This window comes from Triturus cristatus, chromosome 11 (genome assembly GCF_964204655.1).
Source record: "Triturus cristatus chromosome 11, aTriCri1.1, whole genome shotgun sequence".
Taxonomy (NCBI): Eukaryota; Metazoa; Chordata; class Amphibia; order Caudata; family Salamandridae; genus Triturus; species Triturus cristatus.
The window spans coordinates 643091668-643112493 of NC_140594.1; the positions used below are offsets into that span (position 1 = coordinate 643091668).

Below are 20826 nucleotides of genomic sequence, written 5' to 3' on the forward strand. Positions count from 1 at the left end.
TGGTGGCATTTCATGTTCAGCTTGATTGCAAGATGTAGCTGTGAAAGAGAATCCCAGGCTCTAGAGGCAGATTTCTTTGGAAACACTTACATTACCTTCTCAACCCAGTTTACTTTCCTATCTATTTTTAAGAAGCACGTTTCTGTACACTGCATAAACACTGTCCTGCCCTACATACTGCTTTAACTATTTCCCCCTCCCAGTACATTTGAAGTACATTTCAGCCTTATGTAGGCACACAATACATCAGGCTCTCATGGAAATGTGGCTTTATTATCAGCTGCCATACGAGGGCGCGTAGCCTCCAATCACAACCACATTGTGTGATCCAAAATTGAAGAGATCACCCTTAGTTTAGCGCCCCAGTGCATCCCTAAAGTCCTGCTTACTGCTGCACAGAGAAAGCATGTAAAGTCCCTGACAATTTGAAGTGCAAGGTTTTGGTAACTTTATTTAATTGAAATTAAGGCTCAAAGGGCCAGATAAGCCACGAGGAGAGATAAAGGCATAGTGCAGGCACCGTGTGAAATGTGAAAGGCTCATGGAAAGGGAAGTACCGGCCGGAGCTTTAATGTACACCCTGGATGAAATATGAGAGGTCCAGGGGTGGGGAGCAGGGGCTGCAGGTGAGGCCAGTGGGGAGCACAGGCACCAGATTAGTGCAGAGGGAAAGCAATGTGCGAAGGGAGGGGCCCGTGAATTACTTCACTGCAGGACTCAAATACGAGTGAGTGGAGAGCGACTCGAGGGCTGTATCTGAAAAGGCCAAAGGGCAGCGCATCAGAGGGGTGAACAGAGAGCCCAGGTGAGAGCAGAGTCCACCAGGCTCTTACCCGCCAACGCTGTGGCTGTTCTCTGACTGCAGAAACTGCATCATGTTTCCCTCTTGCTCTAAGGAATGAATGGGCCAGAAGAGGAGCCTGGAAGAAAGCTTCGTAGAGAAAGACAAAAACCTCTTAGCTGACAGTGCTGTGCAATTTCTGTTTGAACCTGCCAATTTGAACTTAAATCATGCGCATATTCAATGGAGATGATGCGGCCTAACAGCCGGAGCGGCCGACTTTGGAGCTGGGGAACCAGGTTCGGTTATCAGGGTCTGTTCAACATTCTGCGAGTCTGGGCAAATCTTTTAATTTCCCCGTGCCTACAGCAATAAAATATGAATCCTCGTGCAATGTAACTGCCTCTCATATAAAGCACTTTGATTCCGTCAAGTGTCTCGATTTACTATAGTGCACAGTCTTCTTGTCCTTCGGACAAAACAGACATTAGAACTTCTTGTCCTTGCAAGAAATCTAGATGTCTCGGAAGTCGGGTGATACGAATTCCCCTCCCCTGGATATTTACATATTTAAACATTACTCACTAAGCCATGTATTCACTATGATACACTTAATCAGTCAGTTACACAATCAATTTTTCAAAAACAAATCATCCATTTAGACACTTATATACCCATTTATTCTTCCATCGACCTTGAGATATACATATATAAAACATATGTAATTTTCAGAAAAACACACATTCACTGGATGATGTCATAAGTGATGTTATTTGAGATGTCATCAGTGATGTCATGAGTGATGTCACTGACCATGTCATGAGTGATGTAATATGTGACGTCATCAGCAGTGCATTGCGGGCGCGCGAGTTATAGTTAGCTGAACTAACTATAACGGGGGAATTTCAATGGTTTTGTACAAGTGAAAAGTCCAGCTAACTATAACACCCCTGAAACCTATGTTTTTTTCAGTGAATTTCTGAGGTTTTTTAAATGCTAATTCCTAACTATAACGTGCCTGAAACCTATGTTTTTTTCTGTGAATATATATATATATATATGTAATCACATCAACACATTTTTATAATTGAAATATACAGGTATTAATCTGTTAGAATACATTACATATTTATAGTCATAAATTCCCTCCTTACTTCCTGAGTTCCCCTCCCCCTTTTCATATATATGCATCTTTAGTAAGATATAACACAATAATTGATGATTCTGTTGAAGCATAATAGTTTACTCTTAACAAATGTATGATCTTTTTCTGCTTACTTAATAGTTTATTTATTTTTTATTTTTATGCTTTGCAGACTAATTACCTTTATGTTAACTGTGTTTTTACTATTGTTCAATGAAGCTTTCAAACTTAAAAAAGCAAGATTCAAATAATATTAAGACTATCTAATCCGATCACAGCAATTTCCAAAAACTTTACTTTCCAGCTGACTGGACTCACCAGGAGTCTAGTTAAAACCCTAACCACCAGAGTCTGTTTTGCCCTTCAGTCCAGTCTTCCATTTTCTTCATCTTCCTCTTCCTGCATCTTCTCTTCTTCACGGTTCAGCAGCTTCTTGAAGACATGAAACTCTTCTGGAGTGGATAATGCAACCTTGGACAAAAACAGATCTTCTGATACACTGATCACCTCCTTTAACTTTGGGTTGCAAATCTGTGTTTGCCCCTTTTTGTCTGGGGTTTGATATCGTCCAAGGCGCTCCAAGAAAGCGTGCCGATATTTTAGCTCAGACAGACTGAAGTTGAAAAGTCTACACTTCACTACCTCTTGTTGCTGGACACCAAGCCGAAAGTGAGCATACTGAGAATGGAGATGAAAGAAGGAGACAGAAAAAAAAAAGCATGAATTGGTTGGTCAACAGTCAGTTGGATCCTTAGCATAACAGAATGGACCAGAAGACTCTAAACAGGAACAGGTTTTTAAAAAAAAATTTGATTAACAAAATAGCCCACATACTTGCCAATCTTCTCAGGGCCAAGGGCCTAAATATTTAAGAGAAAGGAACCCTTATATTTCTGATATGAACTTTTGTCACTGATGAATTACAGACATTTTCAATGCACATAGCACCTACCACAAACAAAATTCCTAGTGACAACGTCAAATACAGCAGTGACCCATCAAACTGTGGTGCAGAGAGGAAACATTAAGGTATCTAATGACAAGGGACGCAATATTGTTTTTAGGGGAAAAAGTATGCATGGACATTTAATCCCTCTCATCAAAGTGCTGGCATCACATGCTGGTCTTGGGTAGGAGACAAAAGGGAATGTTAAGCAGGATGGTTGTCTCAATATGAACAATAACAGCCTACTTAAATTAGCATCAACAGAGGATAAGGGCTAAGACTTTATAAATAGTTTCGTTACTAGATTTAAGATTAGTAAATTGCTCTAAAACTGTATTTTTCGTGGGGGGAAGAGTACAGCTGCGTCTACATGCAGGTACTTTAGACCATTTTCAATACAACATTTTAATGTTAAGTTGATTTTAAGTATGTATGTTTTACATTCTACATTGCGCTATTATTAGTGTTGACTGCCAACCTCATAAATGCATATCTATTAGCAATACAGCCATTGCATCAGAGGAAGCACACAGAACAACAGATCTATGGCCTCATGTCATGCTCTTTTTCATGTGCTTGGGACATGTGTATGATTATTTCAGAGCCAGTCTCCTCCTCACCTGAAACTTGTACTCCAGCTCGTCTGGCTGCTCTTTCAGGATCCCAGGACAGGTCTGCACAATCTCTGCTAACTGCTGTGTCGAAAAAAGGCAACGCTCTTTCAGGCAGCGCACCACAGCATCTGCATGCTTTCGAGAGACCATAAGAAGACTCGGGAAATGAGCGATAACTTGCTGAAGACTTCCTAGTAGGAGAACAGTGAAAAAGAATAGTACTAGGGTAATATCAAATAAGGAAGAATTGCCACCAACAGTACAGTCATGTAACACCAAAATGCAGACCTATCAGACAAGATAATCACCACAGTGAAATTAGCTCTCAAAATTATATACCTTACAGTGACGTTTACGTTAAAAAAAAAAAAATGTATAGTTCAGAGTTTCCACTGAAAATTTATATTTTGTTTTAATATTTTTGTTTTCTTCTTAGCGTGTTTCAATGAATTTACACAAAACTTTAAAAACAAGGTTCATCCACTGTGTTCACTATGTCAAGTTTTGCGCAGATCTGTCAAGTAGTGGTAAAAAAACAAGCACTGCTAAATGCAATAGGTTGCGCCTATGTGATTAACAATAATCTGGTTTTTGTTCCAGCAACAGAACTAAGCGTTTAGACTCTGGCCCTCCCATTGACAATCGCATACCTGCTCACCCTCTTAAGTTAATAGTGCAGCGCTACACAGAACAATACAACATGTGATCAGGGAGGCTGCCAACATAGAGACGCTGGAAGAGCAAGGTAAACAACTTCGTTTTCTGTCCCTCTTTAACTCATTCTCCACTGATCAGCACCTCGTAGACAATTGTCATGATGGCATGGCTGGTATTTAACCACTGCGTTACCCTTGCTAACTACTGTAACTACACAATGAGCAGTGTGCTAAATATTAACACTGCAAGCTTTCCTGGTATATCTACTGCTAACCACAACAAGGAGCTATAGAGGGTAATTCGTCAGGTCGCTCTCCACTCGCTAATCACAAAAACAACAAAAGGCCTGACAGACACCAGGGCTCACACCATCTTATTTCCTTTAGTACATTAACTCTATGTCCTTCAATCCTCTGTTAAATATACAGATAATGTTCATCCAGTATCTGTATATACACTGTATATAGTTGATACTGGATGAACATTATCTGTATATTTAACAGAGGATTGAAGGACATAGAGTTAATGTACTTCTCCTGTTTAGTATCACAAAAAAAGGAAATAAGATGGTGTGAGCCCCGGTGTCTGTCAGGCCTTTTATTGTTTTTGTGATATCTACTGCTAACACTGCCGACAATGAGCAGTGTGCAAAATATTAATACTGCATGTCTGGTGGGGTATATCTACTATTAGGCTTCCCAACAATGAGCAGTGTGCATATACTAATACTGCAAGTCTGGGGTATAGCTACTGCTAGCACTGCTGACAATAAGCAGTGTGCAAAGTATTAATACTGCAAACCCTCGAAGTATATCCACTGTTAGCACTGCAGACAATGCGCAGTGTGCTAAATGAAAGCACTGCAGGTTTTGAGCAGTATACCCACTGCTAACAATGAACAATATGCCTATTGTAAACACTGCAAGTCCTGAGCAGTACACCGAATGCTTATACTGTTACCCACTGTTGCTACTGCTAGCAAGAGTACTATAGCCGCTGCATACACCGTAATGCCTTGAAAACACCTGCCGACCATCACCCTGCACCTTAATGAAATATGTAGACACCCTCCTTCACAGAGTTTGAAAGCCTCCGTCTAACCATCCTCATATGCCCCAAATCACCTTCTTTTGTTAAGGAGTGATTCACGTTTGAAGATTTGTCTCACTGCAAGGGAGCGCTGGAGGCAGAGGGCGGAATTAATAAACAATGTCCTCAGTGTTTCCATGGCGATTTTAATGTTTGCTGGAACCAAAGCAATTATGCAAGTATCAACAGGACCCAACTGTGGTTGATAATGAACCAGCTCAGACCTCGCGGCTCAGCATTGTGCAGAAGCTTCCAGTAAGGCAAGTCTGCGGGCTCTGCAGAGCCTGCAACAGCTGCAAAAAAAAAACCAGCCTTCTGAGAAGAAAATGATGCGCATACCCTGAAGTGCGACACGTCGAATGGAAGGATGGATGGATTAACGCTTTTTATCAGAGCTAGTATATTTTCTCTTAAATTAATAAGTACTCCTTGTTGACTGGTGGATCTTGCCCACTGACTGAGAGGATAAAGTTTCCGCCCAGCGCTAGATGCAACAACTGGGCTTGAAGAGTGGAGAAAGAAAAGGTACCTCAATTGTGTCGGAGCAGCCATTCATTAGAAACCATTAGTGACAGAAAAAGAAAGGGGTGGAAGCATAAGAGGAGCCAGCGAAATTAAAACTCAGATTAGTAGTGACACCAGTGAGCCTATACTATAAATCAGAGCGGGGGTGGCCCAGCGAGCATGATGACATCACTCACAATGAAATGCAAATCACATCACCCTGGTTTGTTTTGGGATTTTCATCAACTCACACAAGCATTACATGAACTTTTTCAGTATGAACAAAATGCATTCAAAATGCAAACACATCAATATGACGCACTGGCAAGGGCTTCTTTCTGGAAATTTAAGGAATGTTGTTTCCTTAAATGATGATTAAAGAAACTGAAATGATTAAAGAAACACAGCGATATTCAGACTAAACTTGAGGTATCTGGAATGTGTGTGTGCTTGTATTCCGGAGGAAGCCTGGAGAAGGTAATGAACGTAATGAAAATAGAGAGAAGGGGCAGGATAGAGGATGTGGCGTAATAGCCAGAACTCGGAGCCGCACAGACGCTGTAACTATATTAGGGGCCATCAGTGCATCCCTCCAATCCGCATCATCGAATGGACCAATCCAACCCTCCCATTTATCCCGGAGAGAGGAAAGGGAATTGGGGGTGTTATTTTTGAGGGAACTGTAAATGCGGGCCCAGTAAGGCCTGCGCAAATTCCAGAAGCAGTGTCAGTGAAATTGCTCTCCCTCCCTCGCAGCTCCACCATTAAGTGAGGCCTTCCCCCAAGCCCCTGCACTCTCGAGTGTTGGTGTTCGAGGCCCTCCTCCACCCGCAGGTTTCACCTGTGCCTCATCCCTGGTGGTCCAGTGGACCTCTGTCTCCATTCTCTTGCTCCGCTTTTTCCCTCACTTTTATCTTCCCCTTCACTCTCCTTCTGGGTCTTTCCTCCATTTTCTGTAGTTTTCCCCTCATTTCAAGCTCCCCCCTTCACTCTCCTTCTGTGTCTTTCTTCCATTTTTCACTTGTTTCTTACCCTCATCTCAATCTCCCCCTTTCACTCTCCTGTGTCCTCTGCGTCATTCCTCCACTCTTTCTAGCACTTTTGCTGCCTTATTTGCACTTTTCTCTCTCTTTTTGCCTTTTTCAGCCTGTTTTTCCCCGCCACTGCTGCCTCCGCGGCCCCTACCCCCCAGCACGACCAGTGCGACCGGCCCAATCCAGCTCCCCTCCCCGCTCCCGCCTCCCAGCTGTCCAGCCCTCCCCGACCCCTACTTAATGGTGGCCACTGTGCGGCCGCGCCGCCGGGGCGCCAAAGGCAAACTCGTCTGCGCACGTTTGCGACCAGACTGCGACCAGCACCAGGAACCCTGGATCTCTGCACCGCCAATGCTACGACCCAGCGGCACTCCACACTCTCAACCCAGGCCGCAACAACAACTGCAAGCTAGCATCACCAGCCGATACCCACGGACCCTTCAGCTGTCACTGCTGCCGGCACACCTGCAGCACCGCCAAGACCACTGACCCAGCACAATCCGCCCGCACACAACCGAACCGAGGACCCTGCAATGCATCCTCCTCAACGTCCGATCCCTCCACAAACACACCACGGAAATATGGGACCTCCTCGACAGCAATAGCCAGGACGTAGCATTCTTTACCGAAACCTGGACCAACACCACCTCGGGACCGGACATCGCCATTGCCATTCCCCAATGATACAAGATCTCCAGGAAGGACCACCCCACCCGCCCGGGAGGAGGAATCGCCATCGTCCACAAATCCACCCTCCGCCTGAGCACACTCCCTGACGAGCCCACAGACATGATGGAACACCTTCACATCAAGATACTGGCTAGCTCTAACTCCACCCTCCGAGGAACCCTCATCTACCGAACCCCTGGAGCCGGTGGACTTTTTGCCAACTCCATCACGGACATCATCTCCTCGCATGCCATCGCGTCCACCAACTACACCCTACTGGGGGACCTCAACTTCCACCTCGACAACGTCATTGAGAAAGCCATCAACGGCCAACTCGCCACATTCATCGAAGAGCACAACATCCTCGACTCCTTCCAACCCGGCTTCAGAAAAAACCATAGTACGGAAACCACCCTCCTTGCCGCAACAGATGACATCCGTACCTTACTGGACAAAGGAGAAACAGCAGCCCTCATCCTCCTCGACCTCTCAGCGGCGTTCTCTCACTGCACCCTAATACACAGACTCCATGACGCAGGGATCCAAGACGGCCCTCGACTGGATCCGCTCCTCCCTCTCCGGCAGAACGCAGCAGGTCAGACTCCCCCTTTTCCTCTCGGACCCTACACCTACCACCTGCTGAGTCCCCCAGGGGTCCTCCCTCAGCCCTACGCTCTTCAACGTCTACATGGCTCCGCTCGCCCCCATCGTCAGAACCTACGGACTCAACATTGTGTCATATGCAGACGACACCCAACTGATCCTCTCCCTATCAAATGAACCCAACACCACCAGACACAACTTTCGAGAAGGCATGGAAGCCGTCGCCAAATGGATGAAAAACAACTGCCTACAACTAAACACCAACAAAACGGAAGTACTCATGGGCCCAAACCCAGACGCCTGGAACGACACCTGGTGGCCCCCTGCCCTCAGAAGCCCACCCACCCCCACAGACCATGCACACAACCTGGGAATCATCCTCGACTCAGAGCTCAAAATGGACCGCCAGATCAACTCTGTCTCGTCCTCCTGCTTCCAAACCCTCCGCCTCCTACGCAAGACCTTCAAATGGATCCCCCTCGAACACAGAAAGACCGTCACTCATGCCCTGGTCACCAGCAGGCTTGACTACGGCAACGCACTCTATGCCGGTATAAACAAAAATCTCACCCGCAACCCCAAGACACTGCCACATCTCCCATCACCTGCGCACACTCCACTGGCTCCGCATCGAAGCTAGAGTCACCTTCAAGATGGTAACCCACGCTCACAAGGCCCTCCACGACACCGGACCAGCATACCCGAATAGCTCAAATTCCACGCACCTCAAAGGACCCGACGATCAGCCCAGCTCTCCTACGCCGTGGTCCCCTGCACCAGAAAGACCAGATAGGGAAGCCGCTCCTTCTCCTTCCGCGTGGCCAGAGCCTGGAACGACCTTTCGCTCCACCTCAGACAGATAACATCGCTCCCCATCTTCACAAGAAACCTCAAAACCTGGCTCTTCGACAGCCCCCTCCTTGATGGACTGGAACCTGCGAACCCCCAACCCGCACACACCCCAGCGCCTTGAGACCCTTATGGGTGGGTAGTCGTGCTTAACAAACACCTGATTTGATTTTTGTCTCCTAACCTGACGTTCTATCAAACTGAGGACGGGGACGCAGAGAGTACAGCAGCCTTGCTGGGAAGGCAGGTGAAGAGGTCCTTGGGCCATCTTCACCCTTGAAGCCTCCTCTCTCCTGTGACTGGCCCAGCAGCATTGTCCATTGCTTCATTCCTCCCCTACTAGGCCATTGCACTTCAGGCTGTGATAGGCGGGAGAGGGGGCAAGTCTGAGAATGGTCTTAACTGCAGGCCAGGTGTTGCTCTGGCCCTTGGCCCATTCTCACCTCACCCCCTTGCTAGGCTGGCCTGGCCCAGAAGGAGTTTATTTCCATGTTCACCTGAGACCCCTTCCCCCTGTAGAGTCTTCCCCAGCCTGGGAGCATGCTAATGAACACTCCATACACAGAGCTCTATAACAGATGTCTTTAATCCTCAACATACGATCACACACTGCAAACATTGCTTAATAACTTTTATAACCAAATCTTAACACCTCCCAGCAGATTACTTAATTCTTGTTTAGAGGCTGCCGCAGGGTCCTAGGGCTCATAGTGTTAAGACACTACATCCCCCCTTTGTTAAATAAATAAAAAGTACAGACAGCATTAGCATCACAGTTTCTCAATGAGCCATCAAGGTGCTCTCACTGATCGGGTGGGATGAGGTAGTTGAGGTGCACCTTGCTTGTGCACCGATGACATGGGCTCCAGTGCTTTATCGAGACATTTAGACGGGGGTCACCTCATTCATGACATCAGGAGCTGACGAACATTAAGGTGGGTGTTTGAAGTGTGATAAGTCCCATGTGACAGATGATGCGCAGTCACCATGTGTCCTTTGCACGTTACAACCCTCACATGGTCAACAGCAAACAGAGTGTCTGTTTTCTGCCTCCTTTTCTGTTTGACCAGTACCCAGTCTCCATTGTTGAAGATGGTTTCCTGGGCGTGTCCGCGCTGATTGGCATATGTTTTCATCTTGCACTTTCGAGAAGTGTCTGTGATAAGAACCTATTTGGCATTCATTGAAAAGTCTGATGTCCATTGCAGTAGCTTGGTTCTGATGGCTCTCCCAAATAGCAATGTGGCAGGCCTCTCATCAGTTGTGGAGAGAGGAGTTGATCAATAGGCACGAAGAGCTTGACACAAAGCTTGGCGCAGATCGATTCCTTCCATCAATACTCATTGTATTGCCTTCATGAGAGTGCCCATGATTCATTCAACAACACCATTGGCTTGGGGCCAAAGAGGTGTACTCTTTTAATGCTGGACATGGAGTCGAACAAGAAACTCCATGAATTCTTTGCTATTGAAAGGCGGGACAGTGTCAGGTGCGAGAATAGTGGGGATGCCCAACGCTGCAAGGATGTCATCAAACGACCCGATGACTTTGTCCTGAGTTGTTGATGATAGATGTTCCACCAATGGAAAAGAGGCCCAAAGAAGTTAATAGCAACTCTCTCCCAGGCATGCACAACAAGGTCAGACATCGTCAATAGTGGTGTGTCACCTTGTGGATAAACAGTTACAAAAGAGGCACGCTTTCAGCTCTTTCTCAACTCGCTCATCTAGTCGAGGGAACCACACTTGGTCTCTTAGAGCTCTTTTGGTGGCTACAATGCCACGATGTCCTTCAAGGGCCAGCTCAATGACTTTCTGTCTCAAGCTCTCATGTATGATGATTCTCAAACCTCTCAATATGATACCTTCTTGGTGATGGATAGTTCATCCTGTAATTCTTTGAATTTTTTTTTATTTAACATGATCGTCAAAGGGTTAAATACTTTTCTTCCACGACTGCGTTCTAATGAGGTCTTTAAGGATGATTATGTTCTGATCTGGGTTAATAATCTGTTCAATTGATAGAGCTGGTGGCATACTGGACTTCAAATTTAAGCTGAGATACTCTTCAGCCCCTTTTGATGTCGAACTGAATTGATGTAGCCGCACTCGTGAAAAGTAATTTGCGCATTTTTGATCTTTACCCAGCTTGTGTACAATAGCATACTCATACTTTTGCAGTCGCAAACCCCACCTCTCGATGAAAAGGTGCATCTTAGCATTTGGGTTTCCAAAGATAGTGAACAACACCTGGTGGTTTGTGATGACAGTGAAACATTTTCCATATAGAAACACGTGAAAATGTTTGTAGGCCCACACTACAGCCAGACTCTCCTTTTCCAGCTGAGAATAGGCACATTCTGTTTCAGACAGACTTCTGCTGGCACAAGGCACAATGTGTATCTGAGTATTTGGATGGCCTTTGTGTTGAGCAAGAATTGCCCCGGCCCCACCATGCTCGCATCTACTATGATCTCAGAAAGTAACGTAGGGTTAAAATAGGCCATTTCAATTGCATTCTCAATCGCATGCTTCATTTCTTTGAAACTTTGGTTGCATTCAGGAGAACACTGGAATGGGACCATCTGCTTTGTTAAGTCTCTCATTGGGGCACTCACTGTAGGAAAGTCACAAATGTATCTTGAGCAATAACTGGCCATGTCTAACAAGGATTGTGGCATGGTTACATCTTGCAGATGACAATGCTTACACTTTATCTGGGTCAGTAGTCATTCCCCCATCAGAGAATATGTGCCTAAAGAATTTAAGTTTGGTTTTGTGAAACTAACACTTTGCTGCATTCAGAGTGAGACCTACATCAACAAGCAACTGGCACACTTGTGTAAGAGCCATGCCATGCTCCTTTTGTGTTGTCCCAAATACCAGTATTTCATCACTGTAATTGAAAGCATATGTAACAGGTTGAATTACTTGGCGAATAACATCTTGAAATATTTCTGCAGCCAAAGATATTCCAAAACTCAGTCTTTTGTATCTGAACAACTCAACATGAGCTGAAAAAGTAGAAATGTACATACAGTTATTTTCCAGCTCAAGTTGAAGGTATCCTTTGTTCATGGCAAGACAAAAAAAGTATTTCGCTCCATTCAGCTGCATGATCATGTCTGTTATATGGGAACCAGGAGGTCTTTCTCTCTTGATTGCTTTGCTGGCATGGCGCATATCAGCACAAATGTACACTGTACCTCCATTGTTCTGTTTCAGCACAACAACTATGGAAGAAACCCACGGGGTAGACCGGTGGCGCATTCAACGATGTCATGCTTCAACAGTTGCTTTAGTTCTTTCTTTATGGCTTCCTGCAAGTGAAAAGCGACTCTGAGGTGCCGCTGGGCAATCAGGCGAATGTTCACATTAATTTGAAATCGCAATTTCATTTTCTTGAGTCTTACTACGCCATGAAACAACGACGGGAACTGACTCACGATTTCAGACTGAGCACAGATGTTGTAGTTGAGAGATATCAGTCTCATGTCAACAGCAGTGGCAGAGCTATGTCGGCATGCACTCAATGAAATTCCCTGAAGAACACGAATTGGAGCATGCACGGATGTCATTTTGTGTATCATGGTTGCTGTAAATGACCATTGACTCTATAGTGGTTTGGAAACAGCAGCCCAAGCGTATACTTTTATGTTTGACATGGTAAGGCGTGGCACAGGAGATAAGCTTTTAAACTTTTCTACTGGTATTATATTAATCGATGCACCGTTGTTTATAATGAAGGATATTGGGCAACCGTTCACCTTTTATGTACTTTTGGGACAATGTCCAAATGAATTTTGTTGCTCCATTCGGTGATTCTTCTTTGACTTTGGATCTTTTCTAGAAGCAGCTAATCCTACATGTGCATGTCGTCCCTTAGTTGATATCATCAATGCACATCCGTCTTCTTTACTAGCTCTTGATGAACTGGACGACGATCAACTTTGCTTGGTTTCTATTTGTCATAACTGGTGTTGCCTTTTGGTCTTGTGGGCATGGCGAGAATTCTTCTGGAACCTTCTGACATCTACTTTCTCTTTTCACTGCGATGTATTCCGTTTCTTTTTCGTCGGCAGACCGTTATGAAGTGGTTTTATTTCCCGCAGCCTTTGCAGATCTGTCCTATGGCTGTACAAATAAAAACCCACATCAGAAGCATTCCTTTTTTTGCTTCGGAGACGTCAACTTGTGTGCATCTATTTTGTGCTTCTGCTTACTTTTCATGGTCAACGCTGATCACTGTGGACTGCTCCTGCTTCCATATCAGCAGCTTGTCGATCTGCTTGTTCTTCTAATATTGCAGCCATTAGCATCGTCTCTAAACTGAGTGTCTCTCTCAACATGCGTCCCCGAAAGGAATCTGAAAGACAACCATCAATGACTCTGAGGCGCTTGCCTTCTTCATCATTGAAGTCACAGTACTTGCAGTGTTTGAGAAGTGTCTCAAGTCTCTCAACAAACTCATTCATGGTTTCTCCAGCCTGTTGTCGTGCTATGTTGAAAATGTATCTTTCATAGTCGACATTCGACATCGGATTAAACTTGGCTTCCAATGCTTCTTTTAACTTTTGGTATGATATTGCGTAGGTTTGTGAGACTTTCTTTAGCACTTTTTTCACTCCATCACTGGCAAGGTTTTTCAAATATTTAATTATTTTCTAATTGTCTTCTCCTTCTAGCGCATCTATGAAGTCGAACGTTTTGATCTATGCAGTCCACATGGCACCGATGTTCTGTTTCTTCGCAGTGTCAAACGGAGGTGGTGGCTTCAGGAAAGTAGCCACATCCTTACTTTGTGCTTCCTTCTTTTGCCATTGAGAGCACGTGTTGTTCACACAGCGGTCCTCCCAAAAGCGGATTGCATGGCGAGCACGCGCACAACCACGTGCATCGTGCCGCCATGCAATCCGCTTTTGGCATTGTACTCGTACTTCAAAGGGTCCGCTCACCCTCCTCGAATGCGCTCCCCCGCCCCCGTCAAGTTCGCGCGCGCCACGCTTTGCCGGACTTGTTATTTTTCCTATCAACATGTGGCAGACATCTTCCTAATCAAATCTGTTGCCCTTTCCACAATGGTGCTAAATTCCAGATTGAAATGAAACACACACAGCCACACAAAGCTGCATTCCACTGAAGCACGCATGCACACACAAAGCAGCACTTGAGGACAAGAATTGTTAAAAAAAAAAAAAAAAAAAACCTTTCCAGTAAATGTCTGTAAACAAGAAGTTCCATTTGTATTTGATGATGGTTGCTTCAGGGAGGCAAACAAAAACACCCCCATGAGTCTTTCCTGTCTTAAAAAATGTAAGAATTTCTTAAGGATGGAAATTGTAAAAAAGAAGAATTACAAAACGATGCTCAATTTACAAACGCATCTGCTTCTCTGGGGCTGTAAAGAAAATATTGTGGTTTGAGCAACATCCCTTCATGCTTTCAGAAAATGCAGCGCACAATTAATGAATTGTAAATGGGGCCTGTTGTTTACTCAAATGGGGCGGGCGAGTATCTGATTACTATTTCCAGAGGGATCCTGTTCTCTGCCTTTGCTGTCGGGTAGGTTTGCCATTATTATCCATTGAACGTGATCGTTGTAAAAAACAGAGTTGGTAAGTAAACACATATTTTAAAGTGATATAGAGAAACACATTTACCAACCTTTTCTGGCAAGGATGTGACGTACTACAAATCCAGTAAACTCGACATCTGGGCATTTAATTCCTAGAAACGGATTTTTATCTTGTGGAGTTTTATATAGCGCGAACTAGACCCGAAGGTATCAGAGCGCTTTACATGAGCACCAGTTACGTTACAGGCTGACACATTCATTTTTGTTAGGTACGGGGACATTAACTGATTTGCCCAGAACGACATAACGTTGAGCGTCCCTGCCAAAACTAGAACCTGGTTCCCCAGCTCCACGACCCACCGCCCTACCCCTTAGGCCACATTCTTTCCTTAACAGGCAGCAGTTCTTAAGAAGGGTAGGGGATGTGGCCTAAAGGCCCGACTTGCAAACTTTGGAGCAGGAGAGCCAGGTGCAGTTCCCGGCCTCTTCTCAACATCCTGTGATTCTGGGCAATTAGACGAATTAGGCACATCTCCCTGTGGCTAACCTAAAAAAAAAAAACACAAGCATTGGCGAAGCCAATAGCTCTCTCCTATGAAAGCTACTGCTTTTGGGAATGTTTTTATTAGCCATGCTGGACAGCAGTGTGGATGCAAAGTATTGTGGCTAAAACAAAATTCAACAAGCATTGGCATAGCCAATAGGTCTCGCTTTTGGGACCTTATAAGTGTTTAGTTATGCAGCACAATATCCTTGGTGCAACAACATCAACTGTTGCATGGCTAAACACTTATAAGGTCCCAAAAGTGAAACCTATTGGCTATGCCAATGCTTGTTTTAATTTTATTAATCAATTTTCATCATACGTAACATTTCAGAACAGACTTTGATAGTCATAGTTACAGACATATATATGAGTTTTGCACATTAATCGTTCTTGTCTCCGAATGGGAAGAAGTAAAAAATGTACTGGATAAGTCTTTGATGACACACCAACACAGCAAGGCCTGACACTTCTATTTTAGTACAGCAGAATGAAAATCGACACAGCAGTAGTGAGTCTTGACGTGCAAACAATAATATACTGCTCACATGCCATATAACTCGTATAACATGAGGAGGTGAACATCAGTGGCAAAATGAGGGCCCACAGAGCATGCAACAGTTCCATCAAATGACAGTTCGCGTATCGTTGATATTAAAAAGGGGTTGTGAAGGACAAGGGAACGGAGAGACACTGCCACCCTTTAAGCATCTGTTCCTGGGGGGTGGGGGAGGGGGGGCGGTTTGAGCGGAGTGTCTCTGACCCGTATCAAAAGATAACTTTGGAGAGGACCCCATATATCCTTGGGCCTGGAGGCATGTGGGAGCATCTCAGCGTATGTTGTTAGCTGTTCCTGGCAGTAGATTAGGTCATCTAGCCAATCCTTAAATTTCGGGCCATGCCCCCTGCCCCATCTGCAAGCCACTCTACGCTTGGCCAATAGTAACAATGTGGTAATAAACCTGCGATATAGTTTAGGGATTTGTTTGGTGTAGCCCAAAAGCGCAAGAAAGGGATCACCCTCCAGAGGGAGATTTGTCATCTTCTCCAGGGCTTCGAAGACCTGAACCCAGTACTCCTGTATCTTTGGACATTCCCATGCTAAATGTAGGAATCCGGCCCCTGGCCTGTTACATCTCTCACAACAGTCAGTATCTGTCAGTTTGAACCAAAACTTTTTGGCGGGCATGTAATAGAGACGCTGCAGGAATTTATAGTGTATTACACGTAATCTACAGCCTGCAGAGATTTGTGAAGTTTGGAGACAGCAATATGTCCACTGGTCGTCAGTTACCTCCCGCCCCAGATCTGCATTCCAGTGTGTACGGGCTGTGCTAGTAGTCCCTGTTTGTTGTGTGCGTATGTTGTGATAGAGCCTGGATACCAAGTGTTTTGATGTAAAGGGGCAAGGCTTGTGGGTTCCAGCGGGAAGTCTGAGACAATAGAACGGATACCCTGCCTGAGTCGGAAATATATCGAGGGACGAGGGTTGAAGCTCATGAAAGAGTTTGTCTGAGTAGCGGAATATACCGTCTTGAAATAGATCACCCCATTTAGTAACGTTGGTACGTTCACATAGTTTGTGAGAACCACGTTCCTGAAGTAGGGGCATGCAGGGATGATAGGATAAGGGAAGCCGCGGTGAGTATAGTAGGGGGAACCAAGAAGATCTGTAATACGATGCCATGCGTCCACCGTGCCCGTGACCGTAGTGGGTGGTGTGCTGCGAGCACAAATAGGTGCGTGTATTATTCCATCTAAAGGGATGGGTTCAGCCAGCCAGTGCTCCACCGCCATCTGTGGCATGTATCTGGGGGGGGGATTAATCCAGTAATAAGCATAATGAGCTTGCACACACAAAAAATACACTTCAAAGTCTGGGATATCAAAACCTCCCTGCGTATAAGGTCTTGTGAGTGTCGACCATTTTATCCGCGGTTGTTTACCTCCCCAGAACAGTCTAATCAGTTTAGTGCAGAGAGTTTTAAAAAAGTAATGGCCAGGGTTATAAGGTATATTCATGAATAAATATTGGAACTGCGGAAGCACCACCATTTTTATCAAGGAAGCCCGGCCTGCAAGCGAGAGAGGAAGGGAGATCCAGCAAATAACATTACTGGTAAGGCGATCTATAGCTGTACCATAGTTGAGGCGTAGCAATTCTTCCCTGTCACTGGAAAGTTGTATCCCTAGATAGCGGAGGTCGGTATCACACCATTCCAGCGGGAAGTCTGGAGAGAATTTGGTAACTGCAGGCGTTAAGAGGAAATATTTGTGACTTCCCCCAGTTTATATGCATCCCGGAGAGCCTTCCAAAGACAATGAATCCTCTGCTGCGGGAATTCATTGTCTTTGGAAGGCTCATCAGTTCTGATGGGGATCGTTTACATACAAGGTAACATCATCTGCATAGAGAGAGATCAGGATTTGGCGTATAGAACATCGTAGTGCCTTGTCCTGGTGGCGCTGACGCAGCTTGGACGCCAATGGTTCTATCGCAATGGCAAATAACAGGGCTGCCTCTTGATATGGGAACTGCAGATGATAAATGACCATTTATTAATACCTTAGCCGTGGGACTTTGATATAATAATCCTATCCAGGATGTGAACGGGGTGGGGGGGGGGTGGAGCCCATTCGCTGCAGCACTCCGAGGAGATAGTCCCATTCCACTGAATCGTAGAGCCTTAAATTTTAGCAATCCAGTGGGGTGCTATTGGCTAACACATTTTACAAGGAGCTTTATACATGGTTCCTCAAGGAAAGAATCTACCCTCCCACCTTGGATTCCTTTTTTTCCTCCCCTCCGTCCTATATTTATTTTATTTTTCCTATACATCTATATCCTTAGGCCATCAAAATGACCAATGGGCAGTGAACCGATGTTGAATATAGCATGGCAGTCTCAGGCTCCTTAGAGAAACAGAAAGTCAAAGGCAAGAGAAAACAGAAAGTGATGAACAGGAAACACAGCGACCAAGATGGATTGCCATAGAGAAGTTTTCAATGCATTTGCTGGTTGTCATGCTGAATTGGGGAAAACTAAACCTTCCACGTCTTGTCACATGGTTAGTGAAAACATGACGAAGTTCTATTAAGTAAGGATGCAATTCAAACTCCTTGGCTCACGAAATTTGTACCTGAAATGTACGGGCAATAATTTAAGTCATAGCTGAGGGAACCACGAACACAACATCAGAGGTAGAGAAAAAGGATTCTGTTGGAACGTCCCGGTGACATGCTCAGTGTGCCAGCGAATCCTCAGCATTCTCCCTGCCAGGCTCGCAAGTCACCATCCAAGCCTCCCCTGTCTCACAAACACAGGGGTTCTTCTCTGCCAATCAGCTGGGAAGACAATAGAGGATGAATGCCTCATATATTAGAAGATGCTGGTAAGTCAGCTTGCACTACACCGAGGAATGCGGTCTCCTAAACAGCAACTAACACAGCTATCTGGCTATCTCTCCAGAGCACCAGGTTGACAGGGAAGGGGTGAAAAGTGTCACAAACTGGGGGGCGGAGCTTGCTCACGACCAAGATGACCGCTTGAGCGCGGAGCTCCAGCACATCGCCATAATATCCGATAGTTCCTTGAGGCACGAGCAGGGCGCCGCGACCACGGACCTGACAATCGGAGTGTGCGGTGACTCGAACGCAGCCGCTCTGACCTCTGTGTAACACGGGACTGCGGAGTACGTTGCAACTTACTGCGACGCTGCTGTCTGGGCTTCTATCCACGGGCTCCAGTGGCTGCTGCGTCCACACTATTGCACGCTCCACTGCGGCGGCCCTACGGCGGTCTGCAGCCGCTGTGGAAATGGGCCCCTCCCCCTCAGCCTATTTGGATTGGAGCCCCCGCCAGCCGTGTGCCGGTTGCGGATGCCGCTGTCGGCTGGAGACCCGCGCGGAGAGTGAACTAGTGGGCCCTGTGATCGCGGGGTGAATCTGATGGACCCGGATTGCTTCTACCGTACTGCCCCAAAACGCGTCTGAAGACGAACGTGGGCTGGGTGAAGCCCTGGTACTGGGACTGAGAGGACACGTGTCCGCCCTTCAGTGGGCCTATGCAGTACCTTGCCCACGCTGCTGCTTGTTTTGAGTGCTTAGTGCGCGAATCTGCCCCTGTGAGCTCCTTGCGCTGACATACGTGGAGTAGTGCAGAAGGAGCTCCCCCCTACTGTGGATGCTGGGCGGGTCGTCTGCTTCTACCCCGTGGGGCGTGCCGAGGACACGACCCGGTTTGAGCTGCACACCTGGCGGAAGCGTATCCGTGGCTCCGGTCCTGCATAGTGAAGCGGTACCCGCGCCACGCTGTGGAGAGTGAGAAGACGCTAACAATGGGCAGAGTTGACAAAACGCAGCCGAAGATAACTTTTGAACAGAAGAGAGCTAGGAGTCGTGAGGGGCTGTGGAGGATGATGCGACCATGCACGAATCGCTACAGGCGGAGTCGACGGGAGACATTCGCGCTATGCTTGCAGCTATGGAGAAGGGCCTGCAGAATAGCCTTTCGGCACTGGGCTCCATTATGGACTCTCTCTCCTATCATATGGATAAAATGTCCGAACGTCTGGACAAACATACGCAAAGATTAGATATGGTGGAGCGTCGCACCACAGAGGTTGAAGAAGCGCAAGGTGCACTCGATGTCAGCCACAAGCAGCTGGGGAAGGTCATGCAGGTCCTGCAGGACACGACGGAGGACTTGGAAGGGCGCTTGCGACGAAGCAACCTTAGAATCGTAGACCTTCCGGAGTCTACCCCTACTGGGAACATGGAGCTCTTCATTGAAAAGATGATGGTGTAGCTTCTTGGGCAGGAGACTTTTTCGTCCATGTTCGTTGTGGAGCGGGCGCACCGCTCGCTTGGCCCGCGCCCGGTGCGCCCCCAAGGCCCATCATCGCGAAACTCCTTAACTACCGTGACAGAGCCTCTGCACTGCGAGCGGCCAGAGACAAACAACCACTTCAGTTTGAGGGCTCTACCATCTCGCTATTCCCAGACTTCACCTTCAAAGTTCAAGAGGCCAATTCGCCCCCCTCAAGAAACAACTGCGGGACAACTACATCGACTACACTATGCTCTACCCCTCCAGGCTATGGGTCAACCGCCAGGGCCAGTCCCATATTTTCAAAGGCCCTACAGAAGGCTATGGCGGACTGGGCTAGGGACAAACGACAAAGCCCTCCTCGGCCAGATGAAGCATCGGGAGGAGTACAGGAGGAGTTGGACTGAAGAGATGGCTCTGTCCTGTGCAGATAAGATGATTTATTATTGGGCCTTAAGTGGGTAATGTTATGGCACCTGAACGGTTTAGGCACTGTTGTTTGAATGTGTCTTAAGTATATGGTGGGGTTCTGGCACAAGATAGAAGGGAGGGAGGGAGGGTGTGCGGGTACATAGGGAGCGCTCCAATTGAAGCAAAAACTTGTAGACATGATGGGCACTTGAGTTATTTGATGTGGGATGGGGAGGAGGGGGGTCCTATTATATAAGTCTTGCCTCAGAAGTCCAAAAAACCTAAGAGCGATGTGGGGGGCGGAGGCCAACTGAGCTTACTATCAGATTATGTTTGTGAAGCACGCTACCTCTGCCCACGAGTGTTATGCACTATGGGAACTCTTTTTTGGGTGGGGAGGTTGGGTCCTCCTTGTGTCCTATTGATGCTGAAGTATCTATTGTTATTCCTTAGAGTTACACGGGTGGAATGTTTGCTGGTTTATCGACTAGGCCGTGTTGGGGAAGGCCTGGCGTGGGAGGGGGTGGGGTGGGAAGGAGCCTACAACTAAGCTACACTACAAGAAGGCACACTATGCTC

At 46.3% G+C, this 20826-nt stretch overlaps 1 protein-coding gene across 2 annotated transcripts in view; it reads right to left on the reverse strand.

Annotated features, from left to right (window-relative positions):
* Window positions 1–2046: 2046 nt before the first annotated feature.
* Window positions 2047–20826, reverse strand: part of MTERF4 (mitochondrial transcription termination factor 4) — a 178389-nt gene continuing 159609 nt past the window's right edge. For both annotated transcript variants that reach the window (XM_085634138.1, XM_085634139.1), the window contains 2 exons: window positions 3492–3676; window positions 2047–2603 (listed from right to left, as the gene is read on the reverse strand). In XM_085634138.1, coding sequence (XP_085490264.1) covers window positions 2289–2603; window positions 3492–3676 — 500 coding nt within the window. In that variant the 3' untranslated portion in view covers window positions 2047–2288. The remainder of the gene's footprint in view (window positions 2604–3491; window positions 3677–20826) is intronic.